Source organism: Carcharhinus amblyrhynchos, chromosome 25 (assembly GCF_965287045.1).
Source record: "Carcharhinus amblyrhynchos chromosome 25, sCarAmb.v2.hapA, whole genome shotgun sequence".
Lineage (NCBI taxonomy): Eukaryota > Metazoa > Chordata > Chondrichthyes > Carcharhiniformes > Carcharhinidae > Carcharhinus > Carcharhinus amblyrhynchos.
In genome coordinates this window covers 13505703-13530456 of record NC_137348.1, presented here as the reverse complement: position 1 = coordinate 13530456, position 24754 = coordinate 13505703, and the positions used below count along the sequence as shown (strand labels likewise).

At 42.2% G+C, this 24754-nt stretch overlaps 1 protein-coding gene across 1 annotated transcript in view; it reads left to right on the top strand.

Moving 5' to 3' along the window:
* The window catches only part of ddx31 (DEAD (Asp-Glu-Ala-Asp) box polypeptide 31), a 120724-nt gene that overhangs the window by 88564 nt on the left and 7406 nt on the right, over positions 1–24754 (top strand). Inside the window, exon 19 of the mRNA XM_080211965.1 lies at positions 4592–4775. Within this exon, the coding sequence (XP_080068091.1) occupies positions 4592–4775 (184 nt within the window). The remainder of the gene's footprint in view (positions 1–4591; positions 4776–24754) is intronic.

Genomic DNA, 24754 nt, shown 5'->3' with positions numbered 1-24754 from the left:
CTTAGTCTTCGGCTAGGAAAAAGCCGCACGTGCATGGTTTTGATTTTGGTCAGGTCTGTGCATTTGAGCAACCGGACTTAAAGCTGAAGACATCACCTGCACAAAAGAGCGAAAACTCAAGGGTGTAAAAACCCTGAGAGGCAAGAGAAATGAGGAAAGTTTATAAGAACAGGTTAGAGGACAGGGAGAAGTTTAAAAACTAAGTTCCCATTAAGGGAAGATGATAGGGAAAATAGGATGTGGATGCAAATTTAGCATTATTGAGGTATGACATGACGTACTAAAGGCTGGGAATTACTGGTCTACCCTGTCACATTATTTGTGGCAACATGGTTTTCATTGCATACACCTGTGCATGGTCTACACAGCCGCGTCTTGTTGTCAGCAGGCAGCACTAGCTACCCTTGGTTCGCCATGGTGATACTTTTGTTCTGAAGCAATCACGGCCAGGATATCAGGCACTGACCTGCATGATAGACTATCTCAGGAGGCAATGGCCTAGTAGTATTATCACTCGACTATTAATCCAGAAACTCAACTCTAGGGACCTGGGTTCGAATTCTGCCATGGCAGATGATGGAATTTGAATTCAATAAAAATTTCTGGAATTAAGAATCGACTGGTGACCATGAAACTATTGTCGGAAAAACCCATCTGGTTCATGTCCTTTAGGGAAAGAAATCTGCCACCCTTACCTGGTCTGGCCCAATGTGACTTTGGAGCCCAGCAATGTGGTTGACTGTCAACTACCCTCAGGCAGCTAGGGATGGGCAATAAATGCTGGCCAGCTGGTGACGCCCGTGTCCCATGAATGAATAAAATACACCGGCTGAACGTTAAGGGAGTGGCATCCTGTTTTGGTTCCGGTACACAGCAGAGTTGGCATGCAGTACAATGTGTATGCAATTATAGTTCCCTGCACAATGGGGAAGTCTGCAAACCAATAAACCCTTGTCCTCACTCCACCTGTTTGTCTCTGGCAAGAGAGAATGAAATGAAGTTGGCTATCTTTGACTAGAAAGCCTCAGTGATCTCCCTTATGCAGCAGTTCATGGCAGACTGCAAGATATTGCTAATATCTCCAGCACCAGCTGGGCAGGAGTGAAAAACACAAAAGCTCATCGGCGCATAACTTCACAGCCACTGGCAGTGCAGGCCTTCCCTGGTCTGTGGTTAGTGTTGTGATTACAGCAATTGGCATTTCACTGAAGGCCTCAGCAAAGCACAGACATCTTGTGTTGCTTCTCCATGAGGTACGTGTAGGAGAGTTACTCTTTGAATACCTTGGCCTGGAATGGTTACCTGAGAAGAGGCTTCCTTCCCATGTCTGTTAGCAACTGGCTTGTGCAAAAGCTTTGAAGTCAGCTAAAAAAGTACTTCCAGCACCTGCCAACTCCCTGCGTAGACTTTACAAACAACAATGAAATCAACAAAAACAAGTGGAATTGTAGCCAGAAGCAAAAACGTGTACCAACCAACTCAAGAACAATTTTTTCCCTGCTGCCATCAAACTTTTGAATGGACCTATTGTATATTAAGCCAATCTTTCTCTTCACCCTATCTGTAACTGCGACACAATGTGACACAATACTGTGGTGTGGCTTCCTAGTGCAGTTTATACCATATTCTGCACCCTCTCCTTTCCTTTCCCCTATGTACTTTATGAATTGTATGCTTTGTCTGTATAGCATGTGAGAAACAATATTTTCACTGTATCCCAATGCATGTGACAAATCAAAAGAACTAGCAACTAATTAGCACATGTTCGATCCTTTTAAATATGGGGTGGCACAGTGGTTAACACTGCTGCCTCACAGTGCCACAGACCCGGGTTCAATTCCAGCCTTTGTACAGACTTCACATGGACAGTAACATTCTCCCTATGTCTGCGTGTGTTTCCTCTAGGTGCTCCAGTTTCCCTTCTCAGTCCAAAGATGTGCGGGTTAGGTTGATTAGCCTTGCTAAATTGACCCTAGTGTCAGGGTTTAGCAGGGTAAATATGTGGGATGATGGGAATAGGGGCTGGGTGGTCAGTGCAGGCTCGATGGGCTGAATGGCTCCTTCTGCACTGACCACTTGTTAAGCTCTGTGATCTTATGAAAGAGCATTCCATGCTGATTGAAATCATGATCTACCTGTTCTCCGGATTATTGTGGGCATTCACTACACTAGTTTTAATGTTTGCATCAAGATAACATCTCGTGCAATTCACATGCCAGTTGCATATCTATGAGCAAAGTTTGCCATGTTAGACCTCTGCAGGCTCCTAAAACAAAATTGGACACCAGCAAGCCCAATAAATCCTGCATTTAACCAATGGTAGTACCCAGTCTCATTTGTGTTCCTGTTTATTTTACATATACCATTTTTCACAAAAAAGACTTGGTGATGTTTGTTCCCATGTTAATAGTTTCTATTATCTATTAATCTACAACGTGTGAAGTTTCTGCCTTGTGAAAGCCATGTATCCAATGCTGAGAGAGAGAGACTCAGTACTGCAAAGAGTTAAAGTACTTGCATCATTGGGTGCAGAGTGAATAGTTGTGAATCCTTCTCTTTGATCCTTTACTGCAGGCAATGCCAAAAGGAGGCAGTTGAAGATGGAAGTAACTTGCTCTTTTTTTTGTTGCGAAGAAATGTCCTGGCTGCTTTTTTTTATTCTTTGTGGTTTCTGGCTTTTAAATCACAATTTCCTTGTTCAGCAAGTTCTCTTGTGGAATTACTCACCAATCTAACTAGTAAATAATTTATCATCTTTGTTGCAAACATGATCAAGACCAATGCAAAGTTTCAGATAAAGAGGGTTTAAAACACGAAGAGATTTGGACTAGGGCCCTGCAGATGGAATTCAGTCCTTGTTTTAAAATACTAGATTGATTATTTATTTATTTATTATTACTATTTTAAATTCCAGTCAGAATTCTCCCAAAAAAATTCTAAGTGTCAGATTTGCATGAAAACTGGAGTAATTTGCGCTGTTTTTTTCAGTGGGAGTTCAGAGAAGAATCTCCCATACTCTGTACACTGCAGAGGCCACCAGCGTGAGTATCATTACATTTCGGGACCCATTCCCACTGGAGAGAGTGAAATCAACACGCTGAATGGGCCACTGTGCGTGCACCAATCTGTTAGTGCCACGATTGGTGCGTGCACAGTGGCCCTGCACTGCCAGCTTCCCAATTGCTGGCCAGCTCAATCACTACCTCCCCCCAAACATCCTGTAGCCTGCCCCAGTTGCTCGCCTCCCTCCCCCCAGTGATCCCTATGCAGAATGGCAGTGGGACCTCCTGCACCCTACTGCTTGCTCCCTAGGCCCTACCCCCATCAGACACTACCCTATTAGTGGGTCTCCGCTGGGCGTCCAGCCCTGAGTGCCTGGGAGATGCACTCAGGCCTGGATGCCCAATGTGGATCCCGCTTATCCAACCCCACTGAAATCTCCCAGCCCATAAGATGAGAGAATCGCCCCCTCTGTGTCCAGATTTTTAATTTAGATTGTCTGTGTAATTGCACCTTCCTACCAGTGGGGGTGCTGGAGATCTTAAATACATTGGCCCAGATTTTGAAGTCAGCTGAGAGTAAATGCCGCCAATCGTTTTTCACTGTTCACCGAGGTGAAAAATAGCACCCACTCCTCCTGCTTCTAATCTGCTCACAGGGCAGGAATCAGAGACTGTCCCACCAGCAATATATCAAGGGACCTGCTCCTTGATGCTTTTTTCCAAAGTGTTGCACAACATAGCAAAGAAAGCTGCCATTGCTGTCGGCAGCTTCAACACCACTTTTCCCATCTGTCAACGGCCTTTGCCAATTTCCAGAAAAATCATAAGAATCCAGTAGTGCAGAAGGGGCCATTTGGCCCATCGAGTCTGCACCGATCACAAACCCACCCAAACCCTATCCCCCTAACCCAAAGGGGCAATTTAGCATGGCCAATCCACCTAACCCACGCGTCTTTGGATCTTGGGAGGAAACCGAAGCACCCGGAGGAAACCTACGCAGACACTGGAAAGAACGTACAAATTCCACATGGTGATCCAAGTTGGGAATTGAACCCGGGTCCCTGGCGCTGTGAAGCAGCAGTGCTAACCACTATGCAGCCCTAGAAAATCTCACACATACTGTGAGATCTTGCCAATCATTCGTGCCACACTCCAGATGCAGCCAGGTTGGAGAATTTGGCACCCAGCCAATTTTCTATTCCCTGCAACAGGATGGGAAAATCCTCACTGGCGTGAATGGTCGTAACAATCCGGCCATAGTGTCTGCAGGGTACAGCTTGGATTATTTTCCACTTTGTGAAGGAGGTGCCTCAAAAATTCTTCATCAACATACTTGCTTCATAGTTTTCACACATTACAATTTTTAGAAGATAATTTTAGATCCCTTGGAAATACTGTGTGCAACTGGCCAACAATTTGAATCATTATTAAGTTGGCATACCTTTTTTTTCTAACACAGGCAAGTATAGAGTGATAACAGTAAATCCTTCCCCGTTCCCATAAAAAAAAGTAACTATGCATAATTTAATTTTCCATGTATAATTGTTACCACAACGTGGTCAATTTCCTCATATTTTTAAAATTTTCAGCATTGCAGTCATTTATTCGAGCATACGCCACATATCCAACAAACCTAAAGCATGTCTTCCATGTAAAAACACTTCATCTTGGACATGCTGCCAAGAGCTTTGGACTCCGAGATGCCCCACAGAACCTGAGCAGCACAATAATGGCCAGCCAGCTGAAGAAGAATTTTAAACCAAGGGTAAAAAGGTAAGAGCCTTGATCTTTTTTATTGCTAATTAACTAATAAAAGATCACAGCTTGTCTATTTATTTCTATACATGTGCGTGCATGTGCATTTTGGGGTTTTCTAGTTAACTTGAAGGGCTAGAACTTGCAATAAAACTGATTGCAACAGCTGAATGTGTTATTCCTGACCTCAATTTCAGTGCTAGAAACAAAAATGAAACAAAGCTTCCAACAAAATTATGTATGTTGCATTGTTATCTTTCAGTTTGTGTTATCTAGTTTTTGCAATATCTGTGGCATTCAAATAAGATTGTGTTACTTTTTATTTGAAGATTTAATTTGAATATACACTGAAACCTTGGGATAGTTGTTCTGGAATTTTATGATGTTTACATACCAACAGTTGTAAATTTTGCTCATCTGGCACTTTCAGGTGTTTAAATTGATGACAAGGAGCCTGTTTTTGTTCCATGTACTATATTGTAATGTTTCATGCTTCAGGATCAAAGAAGTGCATTTCTTGGGGTTTCTCTTGCTTGGCTGCTATGATTTTGACAGAAACCAATGACGGAGAAATTGTTGGCGAGTTATTTTGTTAACGGTGACTGAACATTCCTTTGCCTGGGTGTTGCTAACCTAACGATTTGATTTATTATTGTCACGTATACTAGTATACAGCGAGAAGTATTGTTTCTTGAATGCTATACAGAGAAAGCATACCGTTTACAGAGAAGGAAAGGAGAGGGCAGAATGTAGTGTTACAGTCATAGCTTGGGTATAGAGACAGATCAACTTAGTATGAAGTAGGTTCATTCAAAAGTTTGATGGCAGCAGGGAAGAAGTTGTTCTTGAGTCAGGTGAAGAGTTTAATACCATCTTCCATGTTATGTCCAGCCACCACCTGCTCTGTAAAAGTGGGTTGTAGTGTTTGTAACGATGGTTATATAGGATTCGGAATGCTGCTTACTTTTCCAGTCTTCATCAAGATGTGTGCTCCAGCTAACATATATACTTGATGCACAAGATCATGCCAGGCATATTGATGGATCTACTGGTTGTGCTGTGACACTGTTTGTCTGCATGCAATTCATATTTTCGTTCCGTCAAGGATAAAGTCTGCAGAGCCATTCTGGGTTTGTTTCATAAGTTGTTTGTATTTCAATCGTCATTGTTAAATGAATATCAAGTGATTGTTAATTGCATTCAAGTGGTATCAATTAGGCCCACAAGTTAGAGTGAACTGAAAGAGGGTTGATGATTGGAGATGCATGGTATTCAGTGTGCATCGCTGTGAATAGAAAATATATAAAGTGTGGACTACAGTGTTCTTTCCTTCACCGCCTAGCTATCTGAGTTCTAACAGCAAACATTGAACCAAATCTATGTATTATTGCTTTAATCTTCCAAAAGGAAGAACTCATAATTCATGTGTCAAGAACTGGGTAGCACAGTGGGTTGGTATGTGTCCTTTCACCTCTGGATTACGTGGGTTCAAGTTCAGTCTAGACCTACATTATCAAAATCTTCTTTCTCAGTTCTGACTGGGCATGGCTCCACAGCAGAAAAACTGTCCACGTTTTGGCTCAAGCCAGCACTGCATTGGCATTCACTCAGGGAAACCACAGGGAATCATACTGCAGCAGTAGGAGACATTTCACGATGGCTAGAGTTAAAGCAATGCAGTGAATGGAGTTTTATTTTGCGTTTGTCTAGATCGTTGGTGATGTCCTAGGCTCAAAACTAAAGTATTTAATCTCCTCAGACCAAGCGTAATGACAATTAACAAAAAAATGTAACAAACGCACAAGTCACAAGTGCAGTGGTATTCAGGTGTGCCCAGGAATGGGTATATGATTCTATTCAATATACTTTTTGTAATGTATTTATGCAGGAAAAAGGATGGAAACGTATTTTGTACCTTTTTTCAACTGAGTTCTTTGCAATAGGTGATGTAGGTACTAGCAATTCCCTTGACAATACGGTTACAATTTAGGCTCTCTCCCAACTTTCTCTCCATGCTCAAAGCCACAGAGCTGTTAGTTGCCAAAGATAGACCTATGTCTGCTACAAACTAAAACTGTTAAACCTCATATTTGGAGTGTGCTAATGTATCAACAGTGAATGTTTTTAAGGTGGAAATAGCCGGATCCTCATTTGTCAAAAGGATCAAAGATTATCGGGGACTGGATAGAAGCATGGAACTTGAAACAAACAGATCAACTATGATTTTATCGAATGACAGAGCAGACTCAAGGGGCCGAATGGCCTACTTCTCCTATTTCACATGTGTGTTTGTATGTATGAATGACTCTTACAATGACAGGCAGCATGGTGGCACAGTGGTTAGCACTCCTGCCTCACAGCGCCAGGGACGCAGACTGATTCCCAGCTTGGATCAGTGTCTGGGTGGAGTTTGCATGTTCTCCTCATGTCTGTGTGGGTTTCCACCGGGTGCTCCGGTTCCTCCCATTGTGGGGAAGATGTGCTGATTAGGTGCATTGACCTGAACAGGCGCTGGAGTGTGGCGACTAGGGGAATTTCACAGTAACTTCGTTGCAGTGTTAATGTAAGCCTTACTTGTGACTAATAAATTAACTTTGTGATCTTGCATTGGAAGATGTAGACGCCATCTGTCATTCACTCCTAATTGACATAAAGTACTGATAGACCCTACAATACAAGCTAAAACTACAAACCAAAATTTATCAGAAGACTTTAATTTGTATGAAAGCCACATACAGCAGCTAAACTGTAACACTGTTTTAAAAAACATTCATCCTTGACACCATTTCCTGAAACCAAAAGACACTATAGCTCATTTCACAATTCTCAGAATGCGCCAATTAATTACATTTGCATGTAGTACGTTGTGATGGCAATCTGCATACAATATCCCACAAACAGCATGTGGCATAGATGGCCAGTCAACTTCATTTGATTGTCTGATTGAAGAAAAAACAGGAGCTAGAATGTGATCTATTCTTCCGATAGTACCATGGGATCTTTTGCTTTCAACTGAACATTTGATGTCCCATGTGGGTGGCACGGTGGTTAGCACTGCTGTCTCACAGCGCCAGGAATCTGGGTTCAATTCCAGCCTTGGTTAACTGTCTGTGTGGAGTTTGCGTATTCTCCTGTCTGCATGGTTTCCTCCCACAGTCCAAAGATATGCAGTTAGGTTAATTGGCCATGCTAAATTACCCCTTGGTGTCAGGGAAGTAGCAAGGTAAATATGTGGGGTTACAGGGATAGGGCCTGGGTGGGATTAATGTCAGTGCAGCCTTGGTGGGCCAAAGGGTCTCTTTCTGCACTGTAGGGATTCTATGAAAGAGGGCACATCCATAGATGCAGCTCTCCCTCAGTTCAATACGGCATTGAAATGACATCTGAGATTATATACTGAAGTCTTGGAGAGGGTTTTAAACTCTCAACCTTCTGACTCAGCAGTAGGTACCATTACTGAGTTAAGCTCACAGAAAGTAGCAGACTTCCAAAAATTCCTATGTTTTTTTTGCTGAGTATTTTACCTAAATCTTGAGTGAACATAGAGCTTTGCTTCACTGCCATGCTGCGGAAGTACAATTGAGCTAAGTGAACTCAAAAACTTAGGAGAGCTAGCAAGAAAGATACATCTCTAAGGAGCGTATCACACCTCAGATCAAAGAAGATCTTTCATACTGGGCAAGGACTTCTGAAGAAAGCCCAAGCTGTTTTTGAACAGGCTGGTGATGAATACTAATTATTTCTATCACCTGAGGAAGAGTGAGAAGAGAAAAGCTCCTTCTCTGTCTGATAATCTGTTTACTGGCTGAAGCCTAAAACAAAGCCTTCCAGAAACTCTTCAGTGGCTGCAAAGATTACAGGCAATTGGCCCCTGTTTGTTGTTAGAGAATATTATGTATTTGATTTCCCATGAGGCCCCCAACCATATCCCCATTTTAAAATCCAGTGCATTGGTCTTTCTAAGAATTGCACCGAGAGGGTACAACATAGAAATATTTTATAATTCTAGTTGGTGTTGTGAAGCAAAGTTGAGAGGAATTGAACCAAAGCACGTTCCATGTGTAAAGTTCATACATTCTATCCTTATTTTTTACAACAGGTCTTGTATTAGTTAATTTAAAATGGGAAAATGAATTATCTTGATCCATGTGTAAAATCATACTACTTATGCTTATTTAGGAAGCTAAGAGATCAGGTTGATCAGAGTGTGTAGATTTATTTGCGGTAGAGGCTGTGAAGTTCAGACACAGACTATGTAGTTGTTACATCACCACCATTGGTGGGAGGATATAATTACTGCACGCCATCTCTACATGGACAATTTTAACTGTGCATATGGGAACCTATGATGGAAATAAACTAACAAACTGTGACGAAAATGTGACAACAAGAAGGAAGAATTTGTGGGCAGGCAATGTGTGATTTTTAAAGTTTGAGTTTACTTATTATAATGTATATATTATTATGTCGCAAGTGGGCTTTCATTAGCACTGCAATGAAGTTACTGTGAAAATCTCTCAGTTGCCACACTCCAGCGCCAGTTCCAGTACCCTGAGGGAGAATTTAGCATGGCCAATGCACCTAACCAGCACGTCTTTCTGACTGTGGGAGGAAACCAGTGCACCCGGAGGAAACCCACACAGACATCGGGAGAACGTGCAAACTCCACACAGACAATGACCTAAGCTGGGAATTGAACCCAGGACCCTGGCACTGTGAGGCAGCAGTGCTAATTTTATTGTACTTTTTGGACTGATTTCCTGAAACTAATGTGTTGACATTTGTAAAGTGTTCACTATCCAAAAGCTAGATAAGTACCACATTGATGAGATTAGGTTTGCTTCTTACAGTTGTGTAAGAAGCAAACCTAATCTGTCATGCTGTTTAGATTTTAGGCAACAGATTAAAGTGTGGGAGGAGAGGGAAGGACCAAGGTCTATATGTTCAATTCTCCACAGCTTAGCTCTGTGCACCAATGTGCTGATTTCTTTGTTTTCATTGTTGCTAGAATGCCTCACTAAGATTTTAACAAGTCAATCTGACCAAGCATTTAGCACATCTCATTATCAAGTAAATGTGAGAGAAATGGAAATCTTACTCTTGTCTGTATATATGAACAGCACAGTGGTTAGCACTGCTGCCTCACAGCGCCAAGGTCCCAGGTTCAATTCCAGCCTCAGGTCAGTGCCTGTGTGGAGTTTGCACATTTTCCTTGTGTCTGTGTGGGTTTGCTCCGGTTTCCTTCCACAGTCCAAAGATAAGACATAAGAACATAAGAAATAGGAGCAGGAGTAGGCCATCTAGCCCCTCGAGCCTGCCCCGCCAGTCAGTAAGATCATGGCTGATCTGTCATGTCTCGGTTCCACGTTCCCGCCCTGTCCCCATAACCCTTAATCCCCTTGCCTATCAAAAACCTATCAACCCGCGTCTTAAAAATATTTAGCAAGGCAGCCTCCACCACTTCAACGGGCGGAGAATTCCAGAGATTCACCACCCTTTGAGTGAAGAAGTTCCTCCTCAACTCTGATCTAAACTGCACCCCCCCCCCCACTTATCTTAAGGCTGTGCCCTCTAGTTCTGCTATCCTTTCTAAGCAGGAAGAATCCCTCTACCGCCCCCCCCTTTATCTTGAGGCTGTGCCCTCTAGTCCTACTGTCCTTTCTGAGCGGGAAGAGTCTCTCCACCTCTATCCTATCCATCCCATTCATCATCTTATATGTCTCAATGAGATCTCCCCTCATTCTTCTAAACTCTAACGAGTACAAGCCTAGTTTATTCAGCCTCTCCTCATAGTTCAACCCCCTCAACTCCGGTATCAGCCTAGTAAACCTCCTCTGCACTTCCTCCAAGGCCAGAATATCCTTATGTAAGTGTGGCGACCAAAACTGCACACAGTACTCCAGCTGCGGCCTCACCAGTGCCCTATACAGCTGCAGCAAGACCTCCCTACTTTTATATTCAATCCCCTTCGCTATGAAGGCCAGCATCCCATTTGCCTTCCTGACCACCTGCTGCACCTGCAGGCTGGGTTTTTGCAACTCATGTACAAGGACCCCGAGGTCCGTCTGCACCGTCACATGCCGCAGTTTTTCGCCATGTAAGTAATAGTCCTTCCTACCATTATTCCTACCAAAGTGGACAACCTCACATTTGCCAACATTAAATTCCATTTGCCAGTACCTGGCCCATTCGCCCAGCCTATCTAGATCCTTCTGCAGACTCTCTACACCCTCCGCACAATTTGCCGTTCCACCAATCTTGGTGTCATCAGCAAATTTCGACACCGTACACTCAGTTCTCTCCTCCAGATCATCTATATAAATGGTAAATAGCTGAGGCCCCAGCAACGACCCCTGGGGCACTCCACTAGTCACCAACCGCCAATCCGAATAGCACCCATTGACGCCCACTCTCTGCCTCCTATTTGACAGCCAATCCTCTATCCACACTAACACCCTACCCCCAACTCCATGCCCTCTGACCTTCTGTAATAACCTCTTGTGAGGCACCTTGTCAAACGCCTTCTGAAAATCAAGAAACACCACATCCACCGGCTCTCCTCTATCCACCGCCTTAGACACATCCTCATAGAACTCCAATAAATTCGTCAGACACGACTTCCCCTTAACGAAACCGTGCTGCGTCTGCTCTACCAAACAATTCTCCTCAAGATGCCTCGCTATTTTCTCCTTGATCACAGATTCTAATATTTTACCTACAACAGACATGAAACTAACCGGCCTATAATTCCCTGCCTTTTGCCTGGCACCCTTCTGAAACAACGGCGTAACATTAGCCGTTTTCCAATCTTCCGGCACTTCCCCGGAATCCAGCGAGGTTTGGAAAATAATCACCAAGGCATCCACTATCACCTCCGCCATTTCTTTCAGAACCTTTGGATGCATTCCATCCGGTCCTGGGGACTTGTCCACAATCAGTCCCTCCAGTCTGTCGAGCACTGCCTCTCTAGTAACAATAATGTCATTCAGGCCCTCCACTCCTACCATCTTTCCATCGCTAACACCTGGCAAATTATTCACGTCCTCCTCCGTGAAGACCGAAACAAAAAAGTTATTCAAGGCCTCAGCCATTTCCCCATCCCCTACCACTGAGTCCCCCCTCTCATCCTCTAAGGGTCCAACGTTCACCCTAGCCAGCCTCTTCCTTTTTATATATTTATAAAAACTCTTGCTATCCTTTTTTATATTAAGCGCTAGCCCAGCTTCATAGTTTATCCTATCCTTCTTTATCAACTTCTTTGTCATTCTTTGTTGACATTTAAACCTCTCCCAATCCTCTTCTCGCCCACTACTCTTAGCTACTCTAAAGCATCCGCTTTTAATTTAACACTTTCCTTTACCTCCTTCATTATCCACGGCTGATTATCTCTCCTCCTACAATCCTTTTTAACCATCGGAATAAATTTCTGCTGAGCACCAAGAAAGATCTCCTTAAAGATCCTCCACTGTTCCTCAGCAGACCTACCTTCCAACGCGCTCCCCCAGTCAACATTCACCAATTCCTCTCTCATCCTACCGTACTCCCCTCTGTTCAAACAAAGGACACATGTCCGGGAACCCACTTTCTCCTCCTCCATCTGCATCAGAAACTCCACCATACAATGATCGCTTTTCCCAAGAGGATCCTTCACCACAAGGTCCCTAATTTTACCCGCCTCATTACATAACACCAGATCCAAGATAGCTCGCTCCCTCGTCGGCTCCAACACACACTGTTCAAGGAAACTATCCCGGCAGCATTCCAAGAACTCTTCCTCAAGCCCACCGTCTCCAGCATGGGTCGACCAATCAATATGTAGATTGAAATCCCCCATAATTATCGCCGTTCCATTCCTGCACGCCACACTTATTTGCGCGTTAACAGCCTGCCCCACCTCCAGATCATTATTTGGGGGCCTATAAACGACACCCACCAGCGTCTAGGTTGATTGACCTTGGTAAATTGTCCCTTGGTGTTAGGGGATTAGCAGGGTAAATATATGGGGTTACGGGAATAGGACCTGGGTGGCATTGTGGTTGGTGCAGACTTGATGGGCCGAATGGCCTCCCGCATTATAGGGATTCTATGAAAGGGAGATCTTAATCTTGTCTGTACATATGAACGACAGTAAGAAGTCTGACAACACCAGGTTTAAGTCCAATCGATTTATTTGATAGTAAACTCACAAGCTTTCGGGGTTTGCCCCTTCGTCAGGCGAATGGAGAGTTCTGGCCTCAGAAAGAGCATATAACAGCACAGACAGTTTACAGATTACTGATTAGAATGCGAGTCTTTACTTTTGGTTGGACTTAAACCTGGTGTTGTCAGACTTCTTACTGTGTTTACCCCAGTCCAACGCTGGCATCTCCACATATGAGCAACAGATAGTTTTGAAACACGTGGACAGCAAAATGAAATACCCAGGAAATGGGATAAATGAAGACTGAAAAGATTATAAGCTGTGTCAGCAGCTGAAAATGAAGCCCCAGCTAAACCTGCAAACTGAATATTCAGACTTGCATATTATATAGGCACAGGCAGTTCCCTTCAACCTCAGAATTTTGAGTTATGTCAGAGAACAATGGAACTCCAGAATGACCAGCTACTTACAGGCCTCCATGTATCCGCATTGCACTTGATCTTCAAGGATGGAATTGTCTATCTGTTAACATCTGCCAAATCCAAATTTTTAACACATGCTCACTCAGGAAATGCCAATGTTGGTGAATTTCTTCATGATCACTGTACCAACAATGAGTTGTTAGAATAAGCTTGTAGCAATGTCTGAAAAGTAAAGCTGGCTTAATGCCCTCAGGTAAACGTGTGTTTTACATATTACATATCATGTGTTATGTAAGAGCAGGCCAAAATTGTATTATAGTAAAGGAATAGAACCAACTCCCCTTTCTGGAAGAGTATGGACAAGCATTACGAGAAATATAACTGTGTGGAGGGCCTGGACGACGGAAGCTGCTCAATTCAGGACTGCAACGTTGTTTTTTTAAGAAAATACACTTGGAAATAGCCCGATTCTGCAAAGCAGGTTGTATTTGCAAAAGCAAAATGCTGTGGATACTGGAAATCTGAAATGAAAACAGAGAATACTGGAAATACTCAGAAGATCTGGCAGCATTTGTAGAAAGGGAAACAGTTGTTCTGACAAAAGGGCACCAACCTGAAGTCAATATTATTTTTGTGTCGTTTAATACGCAGAACTTGAGCAAAAAAAACCTAGACTGACAGTCTTAATGCAGCACGAGGGAGTGCTGCAGTTTTGGAGTGCAATCTTTTCGATGAGACATTAAACCAAGGCCATCACTCTCAGGTGCATGTAAAAAGTTCCATGGCACTATTTCAGAGAAGACAAGGGAGTTAGCCCTGGTGTCTTGACCAATATTTTTCCTCAGCCAACATCACAAAAACAGATTATTTTCTCATTTTCACATTGCTGTTTTGAGGGAGCTTGCTGTCTGCAAATAAGCTGTTGCCTTTTCTTCATTACAAAAGTGACCACACTTAAATTATTTCAGTGGCTGTGGAGTACTTTGGGATGTCCTGTGACTGAAGGACTCAGTGTAAATGTGAGTCTTTTCTTTCAATGGAAGGCTAAATCAGTCACTGTCATAATGTTGTGAATATAAAAATCACTTGTGCAGCATTATTATCACTGGACTGTCAACGTTTTGTTGCGATGGTAACCACAAAATGAATGCGCTGCAAGTTGTACATTGCTGTTTATACACCTGGCTGTTCAAACTGTGCTGCATTGTTTAATGATCAACCTACAATGGAATTGTACAGAGTGAAGGCCTGGTATAGTCATCATTGGTTGGAGGAGAGTTAATAATTTGACCAAGATGCACAAATGTAATTCAGCCCTCGATTTAAAATCATGAGGTGTGGACAGAGAGGATGATTATGGTGGGTGGATGCGGGGGGTGAGGTGAGGTGGACAGAGAGGGTGATTGTGGGATTGGAGTAAGAGTATGAATGCAGAGAGAGATTGTGGGGCAGGCAAAGAAGGGTTGCATGTTGCGGGGTCAGAGGGCTATCTTTGGAATGGAAAGGCGGGGGGGTTCATTCGATGTTGACCAAGTGGATGGCTTACGGGGGTTGGGAGATGTATACACGGTGCTGGTGACTGTGGGGGTTGTGGATCAAGTAGGTGACTGAAGATTGGGGAAGGAACATGGTTAAAGTGGGTGAATACAGTGGGGTGGCGTGGGATGGAACATGGCGGCGATTGGGTGCCGACCAAGTCACAGACCACACGGCAGGGCAGTGTGAACGGAGTGGGTGATCACATCCCATTACCTGTCGGGATTCCTGAGCACAAAGAACCTGTCCTTCTGGGTTAGAAACAAAAATGTTATTTAAAAGTGAAGCTCTGAACTTCCTTTAAAAAAAAATCTTACTGACCAACACACCTGAGGGCGACATGGTGGCACAGTGATTAGCACTACTGCCTCACAGGGCCAGGGAACCCGGGTTCGATTATTTCAGTGGCTGTAGAGTACTTTGGGATGTCCTGTTACTGAAGGACTCGGTGTAAATGTGAGTCTTTACTTGGGTCACTGTCTGTGTGGAGTCTACACGTTCTCCCCATATCTGCGTGGATTTCCTCTGGGTGCTCCGGTTTCCTCCCACCTAACGAGACATGCTGGTTAGGTGCATTGGCCATGCTAAATTCTCCCTCAGTGTACTAGACGGGTGCCGGAGTGCAGCGACTAGGGGATTTTCACAGTAACTTTTGTGACACTAATAAATAAACTTAAACTGAAAGTGGTCTCTGTCTGTTAAAACCTTAAATGGGTGGTTTGGAGGTGAATTTGCTTTGAAAACTTTAATTCTTTTACCTCCCACCTTAGGAAGTTAAACATTTTCCCCAGAGAAAAATAGAAAAACGTTGGGGCTTGGTTGAGTTTGATTTTGTCCGTCTGGCAACAGGGAAAAAGTAATTCCATGAACTTTGGAAACACTTCTGTAGTATCCATTTATTTTTAATTGAAGTGAACGGTAGGAATTGTTGAAGTATCAAACTTTCTGCTTGCTCTAACCATCCTCTACAACGAGAGGGAGAATTAAGATAGAACAGTACAGGCCCTTCGGCCCTCGATGTTGTGCTGAGCTATGTCCAAACCCAAGATCAAGCTATCCCACTCCCTATCATTCTGGTGTTCCCCATGTGCCTATCCAATAACCGCTTGAAAGTTCCTAAAGTGTCCGACTCCACTATCACAGCAGGCAGTGTATTCCACGCCCCAACCACTCTGAGTGAAGAATCTACCTCAGATATCCCTCCTATATCTTCCACCGTGAACTTTATAGTTATGCCCCCTAGTAACAGTTACATCCACCCAATGAAATGGTCTCTATCCCCCTCATCATCTTATAAACTTCTATACAGTCGCCTCTCATCCTTCTCTGCTCTAAAGGGAAAACCCCAGCTTCCTCAACCTTTCCTCATAAGACCTACCCTCAAAACCAGGCAGCATCATGGTAAATCTTCTCTGCGCTCTCTCCAATGCTTCCACATCCTCCTTATAATGAGGTGACCAGAACTGCACACACTATTCCAAATGTGGTCTCGCCAAGGTCCTGTACAGTTGCAACATAACCCCATGGCTCTTAAACTCAAACCCCATGTTAATAAATGTGAACACACTATAAGCCACCTTCACGGCTCTATCCACTTGAGTGGCAATCTTCAGAGATCTGTGGATATGAACCCCAAGATCTCTGTGTTCCTCCACATCTCAGAACCCTGCAATCCATATTCAAGTTTGTCCTACCAAAATGAATCACTCATGAGATCTTTATCTTTCAAAATGTTTTCCCCCATTCCCAAATAAAATCCTTCATGTTTGTTTATCTGCACCTGCACTTTATAACTGGACAGTGTAATATGGAAATAAGAACCCTTCTAAAGCTGAGTGGAGGGAGCACTGTTAGCAAAAAATCAATACCGTTATGTACAAAGGGCAGTCCCAATTGCTGTTCTATCATGCTCATTAAAAGAAGTAATGTTAATTAAAAGGTCTGTTTTTAAAAGGTATTTATATGAAAGGTCTGTTTACTGACAATAACTTCCTTTTATGTAATGCCGGTAGTAATGTGTCAGATCACAGCTTGTGCTGCGGCTAATAGAATAGACAACGATTTAAATTTGACCCGATTCAAAACACTCACTTGTCTCCCTCTGTGTGTCAGGGGATTGCTTGGGGGAAACTGGTGCAGTAAGCAGCTGTTACCTAGTACAATAAGCAAAAAGAGGTTTGTGTAAACTGAACACCTGTTAGCTGGGGATGCCCCTGTCAGCTGGCAACTTGGGCCACTTTCTTTTGAGTGAAATCTAACATTGTCATTTGGTGCTGTTGGGCTCCCTGGAGAAGCAGACTCACCAGGGTCATCCTACTTTTGTTAAATAGCCTAAGTTTGAGTTATAATTAGTTATTTTCCTGAATTGCTTGAAAGTAGACTGACGTAACACCCTCTTTAACCCACTAGCCATGAATTGGAAAATTCCCTTTTTAAGTTTATTTTATTCTACCCTTTTATAATTTTCCTAATATATCACAGGGCTCCAAAACACGAAAACATTGATGTTAGCTGCCAGTGCTGGTTGACCTGTTGATTTATGATTTCTTTGAGTTAGAAGTTTAACTGAAAGGGATCCTAAAGTATCAAAGCCAGTGTTGGAATTGATGATTTATTTATGTTACTCTTTTTCCCACCTGTTTTGAAGGCGAGTTGCTGGTGTTACGGATTCATAAGTATCAGACTCACCTGATCTACTTTTATACGGTCAGAATTCTCTGTTCCTCAGATTGAAGCTTCTTGTGCCCCTCCCTCACCCCTCAGTTCACTGTTTCACTGCCACGCTTTCAGTCATCTGGGTTTAACACTAAGGAATTCCTTCCCTAAGCCCATCTGTCTCTCCATCTCCTCTTCCTGTTTTGGCATTCCTCAAAGCCCACCTCTTTAACTCAGCTTTTTCTCACACTTCCTAATACCACTCTCATGAAGTGCTGTGTGACTTTTTGCCACATTAACATCCCTATATGGCTGTCAATTGGATTTTTTTGAAATCACACTAAAGAAATGGAACTTGTGGGGAAATTTACCTGATGGTGGAATTAACTTTAAAGCCAGGGTATTGTATTTGGAACTGAAGAGAATTGGCAGAGGGGCTAAAAACCCTGATTGGGCAAGTAGATATTTTGTGTGTGATTATAAAAGGAACTAGCTGGACAAGAGAATGCCACATAATCTTTGTTATTTCATTCCCTTGCATCTCTGTCATTCGATAAAAGCAGTGAAGAAGTTACAGTGGATAGATTAAATAAATGTAGTAGATGTATTTTGTAGCAGCGTCACATAAGAGACTTGCAGCAAAGATGGAATTATGGGGTGTGTGTGCCAATCAAAGAGCTAGCAGTCATGATGAGCAGAATGGCCTCATTCTATTCATTTCATATTCTGTGCATAAATGGATATTGGAGGGTGGACGAGAAAGGATAGAGACAGAGAGGTTTCTTGGACTGGAGACATAGTGACCAATGTTCCATTTGGGTCTCTGTAGGTACAGTTGTTTGTCATAAACATAAATTAACTAGAGGGAGCAATATGATTGTGTATGATTTGGGGGTTATTCATTCGTGGGACTTGGACATCGCTGGCTGGCTGGCATTTATTGCCCATCCCTAGTTGCTCTTGCAGGGCAGTTAAGAGTCAACCACATTGCTGCAGCTCTGAAGTCACATGTAGGCCAGACCAGGTAAGGACAGCAGATTTCTTTACCTAAAGAGTGTAAATGAACCAGATGGGTTTCCTTGACAATTGACAGTGGTTTCATGGTCATCAGTAGATTCTTAATTTCAGATTTTTTTAAAATCAAATTCATATTCCACTATCTGCCATGGTGGGTTTTGAACCCGGGTCCCCAGAACATTAGCTGAGTTTCTGGATTGATAATCTGGCGATAATACGACTGGGCCATTGCCTCCCCAGTTATGCAAATCATGATGGGAATTACACCAGGTGACCACAGCTAAGTCAGGTGGCAGATATAATTCAATGTAGGTAAATGTGAAATAATAATAGATTTTGGAAGTAAGAATATGGGAATAAGTTGCATCTTAAACGATGAGATTTTAAATGACATAATGGAGTAGTTGGAGTGTGGGTACAGAGGTTATTAAAGGTGGCAGTGAAATACCCTAGGTCTAGGAATAGACTTGCAGAATCCTTTTTTTAAAAGTAGAAGCGCAGAATATAAAAGCAGGACCTGTTTTGGATATCCTACAGTGTTATATAAAAATAATTGAAAAGAGGTCGAATATATTCTCTCACATATTACCAGGGCTAAGAGGAAATTATATTGAGGGGCTTAAATTTAGGCTTTTAATTGGAGCTGAGAACATTGCTAAGACTAGAGTGTTCAGATCAGGTAAATAGTGGTGTTCCCTGACACAGCAAAAGGGGGTTATTAATTCTTTGATACCTTAAAGGGCAGTGAGAGAAAATGTAATTTCACAAAGGGTGGTAAGAATGCAGAATTATCAGCCACAAATTGTCACTGCAGCAATATCCATTAATACTTTTAAAGGGAATATGAAATGAGTGGGAGACTTGGCTTAATCAAGATTTTTTTGGAGAAAATAACAGTGCAAACTTAATGGGTTTAATGTCTTTCCCAGTGTACTTGTAAACCCTGTTCCTTAACCTTATTTTCTTATCAGTAAGTTTCTGTCTTTCTGCCACAATAGCATATACCGTCATAAATGTCTTGACACTGAAGAGTGGATTCCTTGCAGGAATCTAATCTTTAGAGTCAGACAGCGAATTGTCTTAAAGTTGCACTCCCATGTTATAATATTCCAAGCTAAATATCTGCTTAATAGTTTTTGTTACACTTAATGCTCAACTATTTGTAACGTGAGCTGTGATGTCACTGCCACCCAGCATTAAGGTAACAAGCAGCGTTTAAAATTCCAACATTGTATGTCTCTCAAGTCGACTTGGGACATTTCATAATTCTAGATTAGCCTGCTACAGTACAAATTGCCTCATTGAATTGCACCTCCTGCTGGCTGAACAAAGAACAGTTGTTTAAATGATTATGGTGCCGATTGCATAAATCCTCCTGGTGAATGGCCTGCAAGACCGAGAAATCAGTGATCAAAAATAAATGGCGAGATCTAAACAAATGTGGCTTAGGATAGTTGCTTACAATCTAAGCCACTAACTGGCTCCCATTCAGCTGATCAGATTGTATTTAGCGCCTCATGCTGCTGTCTGTTTGTGAATGGTGCACCCTCTGTTGCAGGGATCCCTGAGGGGTTATTCTATAATCCTTACACAGAAACAGTGGGGAATCTTTCTCTCATGTAGCTGCCATTCTTTGAGTTTCGTGTCTGCTTGTGCTTTGACTGTTGGCAGCAGTTTAGGGGCCTAGATTTATTGATGGCATATCAATACAACTTACTTTGCCTTCTGTAAATACAGAGAACATTTCTAGTGTGGGCTATGTAAAATCTCTTGCTCTGAGGCCAGTTTAATACAGGCCCTCAGCATTTGTGTTGCATGTCATAAATGGAGTTCCTTTTCATTCAGCAAGAAACTGAACTAACGGCAATTAAAAGCAGCTGCTAAAGATTTTACAATTATTAGTATTCTACCTTCTATACTTTGTTGTATTTTGGGCAAAGTTTTTTTTTGTTTTAAAATTGCAGTTCGCATCGAATTCACTGCATCACTAGAATTGAAATCCGAATCGGAGATGCATTTTGTTCTGAAAGTATTGGATAAGTTGTGGCAGTTTTGTTTTGCCTCGACCTTTTGACGAAGGAGTGCCGAGCGCCACAATGTGAGCCACTGGGGAAACATGCCTCTCATCTGTCCATCATAAAGCAGTATTGATGACAGCCATGGCAGACACTGCAGCTCATACTATCCAGTTAGCCCATAATCCCATTTGAACATTAAAGCGTGGAAGAGTGGGGCAGCAGTTGTATTTTACTTTGGTAATGGCTGACTACATTTTATTTTACAAGCATGAAGGACCCATAGATTCTGAGAAAGTTCTGCACTGCCATTGGCTTTTTGCATTTTCTCATATTAAAGCACTGTATACGTTGTCCACAAATGGAAAACTATTGTCTCTGAAGTTACAAACGAGTCATGTTCATAACCATAAGGAATTAAAACTTTCAGCAGTTCTGCAGGTTTTAACGTTGTGCCCTTACAAGTTAGATATGGCCATTTTGTTAAACAGTGTGCAGTATTCACATACAGTCTTTGGGTGTCACTTGTGTGTATATTTATAGATTCATTATGTTACTGATGTAGTGGTAGTGGAAAAAATGATGCTGTTCCCTAGAAAGTGCTTTACTGTTGCGATTTCTGATGCATTCAGGGTAACCCCTGACACTTGTTTTTCACTAAAGAGGCAATCTTTATTGACATTGACACTTTTTTATTCCATTCACGTGGATTTGGGATCCATTAAGTTCTTCTTAAAGGTGAGAATTGGAAAAATTGTGCAAATGTTATTTTATTTCAGAGACTTAGGCAAAGATCAAAACCCCTAGGCTGGCCACCATCAGAGCAAGAGAAATAGGAGAGGAAATGAGATGAATCAATAAATGGCAAAGCAGTGTGATACGGTTAGGTTCTAAACGCTGTGGGAGGAAAATGAGACCGAAAGAGAGGAGGACTTCCCATTTTGCAACAACATGGTGACAATATGATTGAGGTTCTGCTGTTATAAAATGCAAGTTAAGGGAGATGTATTCAACTTTAAAACAGCAAATGGAAGAATTTCGTACCAAACATATAACCAAGCTGTTAAAGTCTATTGTAAGAAGGAGTTTGACAGTACCTTACTATGCACTTGAATCAGTAAATTGCCTATTGGTACATATTTCATTACTGATAATGTGTTTATTTATATCACTTACCATGAAAGTGAATAAGCAATATGAAAAAAACAAAATAGCACGACTGGGTTGATTTCAATAATGGCAACAAATTATTTAAATGAAAATTCACCAATCTCTGAAGGTGACATCACCTTGATTCCCTAATTGTCTTTTAACTTATTTGCAGCCATCCACTAATGTGTCTGTAATACTGAGGAGAGAGAAAGCACTGACAGGGACCAGACTTCCCTAGAGAAACCACTGGGGACAAGAGGCTCGACTCTGCTGCTTGACCCTTACCGGCAGATGGCCATCAGGAATCAAATACCCATGTGCTGGGAGATAGGGAGAGGATTTAGCAGAGTGATTATTCAGAGATGAATAGAGTGATTAGCTGATAAAGAGCATGTGAGACAGGGTTGGGGGCTTTGATCCTCAGTAATAATGCACTGACTGTCGTTAGTGCAGTGGGATGCTCCGTGACGAGGGACAGCAGTGTATCACAGGATTACACAGTTTGCTGTTGGCTTTAACCCTTTGAGGACTGGTAACTATTTATGTTCTGAAGAAAAATTCTAACCAGATTCATGTGGAATATTCCGTTATGCTTGGTGTCTTATCGTTGCTCTCTGAAGTGTGGCTTTGGAAAAAGGATTTTGCAGTCAAAGAATCCATTGGGGAGAGAGAGCTCATCAACCATACACTGAAACATTTTGCTTCCATGAAATGTCAATGAATCCTCTCCCATGAGTGAACTGTGTAGACCTTTCTTGTGAGTGAAAGAGCAATTTGAATGTGCTGTTATGTGATATGAATCTGTTCTGTGGGCATTGTCAGGTTGGCATTAATGTGTTTGGATAGCACTTTGTTTAGATAGTGCTGTGAATTATAAAGATACGCAGTAGCGTTGTTTACTTTCCAATTGAGTGTCGTCTATCTATTGTGAATATGTGTGGGATATGACTTGGTGCGCTCCTCCACAGAATGCAGATACACAGGCCGTTCACTTACCAAATTACTGAGCTTACTGGTATTCTCTGTATTTTTGGAAAGAAACTACTGCATTTTGAGATGAGGAGTGGAATCAGGAAACGAGCATTCTGGGTGGACTTGAGCACTTCCAAGTGCCTCGTTGCAGTATAGCATTGTGAGGAGTTAAATACATCACACACGTGCCTATTCAGCAGCAAAAGAAAAGACCAATCATAAAATGTGAGGAAATGGCAGCATATCTTGAAATGGAAGTGTCTCGACACAAAATGATTTAAAACGGTGGAGTGTTATTATCTCATTAACATATACTTGTGGTGTCAAGAGCTCACAGCAATACCTCTTCCCATTTTAGCATTCATTCTAAAGTGTTGACCTGGTTGTACAAATGTCTCTAGACCTTGATTAGCTGATAAATTGGATCCTATTTTCAGTCAGTTCGCAGGGGAATAATTTTTCAATAAGGTTCCTGCTTTCAGAACGGGAGCTTGAATAACAAATACAAAAATTGGGATTTGGGGGTGGGTTGCAGCACGTTAAGGTACGTAGGCTCATTAATAGTTATCTTATTATTTTAGAAGTTCTGTGTCTTGCATTACCAGCATATACTGAACGATGTCAAAAGTCTAATGTCCACACAGGAAGATTTCCAGCATCATGATAGTGCCATAAAGTAATATGTGGTTTTATATTACCACATAGTTCCCTGTGTTACTCTTTGGAACATTTTATATGACGCCTCAGATTATAATTCTGATTTGCATTCTATTTACTTACTCCACTGTCTTAACTGGCAATGTTACACCATGATAAATGTGGACCATTGCTCAGTCCATTTTCACTTGTGTTGAATTTTTAGGAAAAATGTGTATTGGGACAATACATTTTAACCCTAATAAAGATACTGTTTTGTTTGGAGGTAGTTGAGAAAAGGTTCATTATGATGATCCCCAATATGGTGGGATTGCCTTATGAGCAAAGGTTAAACAGGTTGAGACTCTACTCATTGGGATTTAGAAGAATACGAGATGATATAGGATAATATCTAGGATTTTTAAGGGGTTGACAAGGGTAAATGTTGGGAGGATGTTTCTCCTCATGGGAGAGTCTAGGACAGAGGACATAGTCTCGGGATAAAGGGGCGCCAATTTAAGACTTGAGATGAGGAGGAATTTCTTCTGAGGGTTAAGAATCTTTGGAACTCCTTGCCACAGAAAGCTGTAGGGCCAGAGTCCTTGTGTATATTTAAGACTGAGATAGATTTCTGATCAATTAGGCATGAAGGGCTACGGGGAAAGGGCAGGAAAGTAGGCATGACGAATGTCGGATCAGCATGATCCTAGTGAATGGTGGAGCAGGCTTGAGAGGTTGAGTGGCCTACTCCTGTCCCTATTTCTCATGGCCTTATGACCAACTGGAGTGGAGAATGTTCACGTGCCATTTGCCCTGTCATGATGAAACAATATCTGAGTTGACTTTAATTCTACCAACTACTAATACAATTGAAAATGCTAGAAAAACTCAACAATCTGGCAGCATCTTTGGAGAGAGAAGCAGAGTTAACATTTCGAATCTGTATGACTGTTCAACTCTGAAGAAGAATCACAGACTCGCAATGTTAACTCTGTTTCTCTCTCCATGATGCTACCAGGCCACCTGAACTTTTCTGGCATTTCCTGTTTTTATTTCAGATTTCCACATCTGCAGTATTTTGCTTTTTTAATACTCGTGCTATGCACCCTATGCCACTACCATGAACTATCATGTGCCATTTGTAAAGTTTGATCAGCAAAGGAGCTTTGATAGAGTGGTAACCATACAGATGTGTGGGTGAGGTTGACTGGCCATGCTATATTGCCCCTGAGGGAGATTAGCAGGGTAAATGTGTGGGATTACGAAGATAGAGCCTGGGTAGGATTGTTGTTAGCGCAGCTCAACGGGCCAAATGGCCTCCTTCTGCACCATAAGGGTTCTGTGAATGAAGAGCAAGTCTAGATGGAATTGTGTTAGGGTTTCGTAGTCTAAATTTCTTGCTGGGTTGATTTTCTTCCTACGCATTTTGCTCCCAGCAAGTCAGCTGTGGAT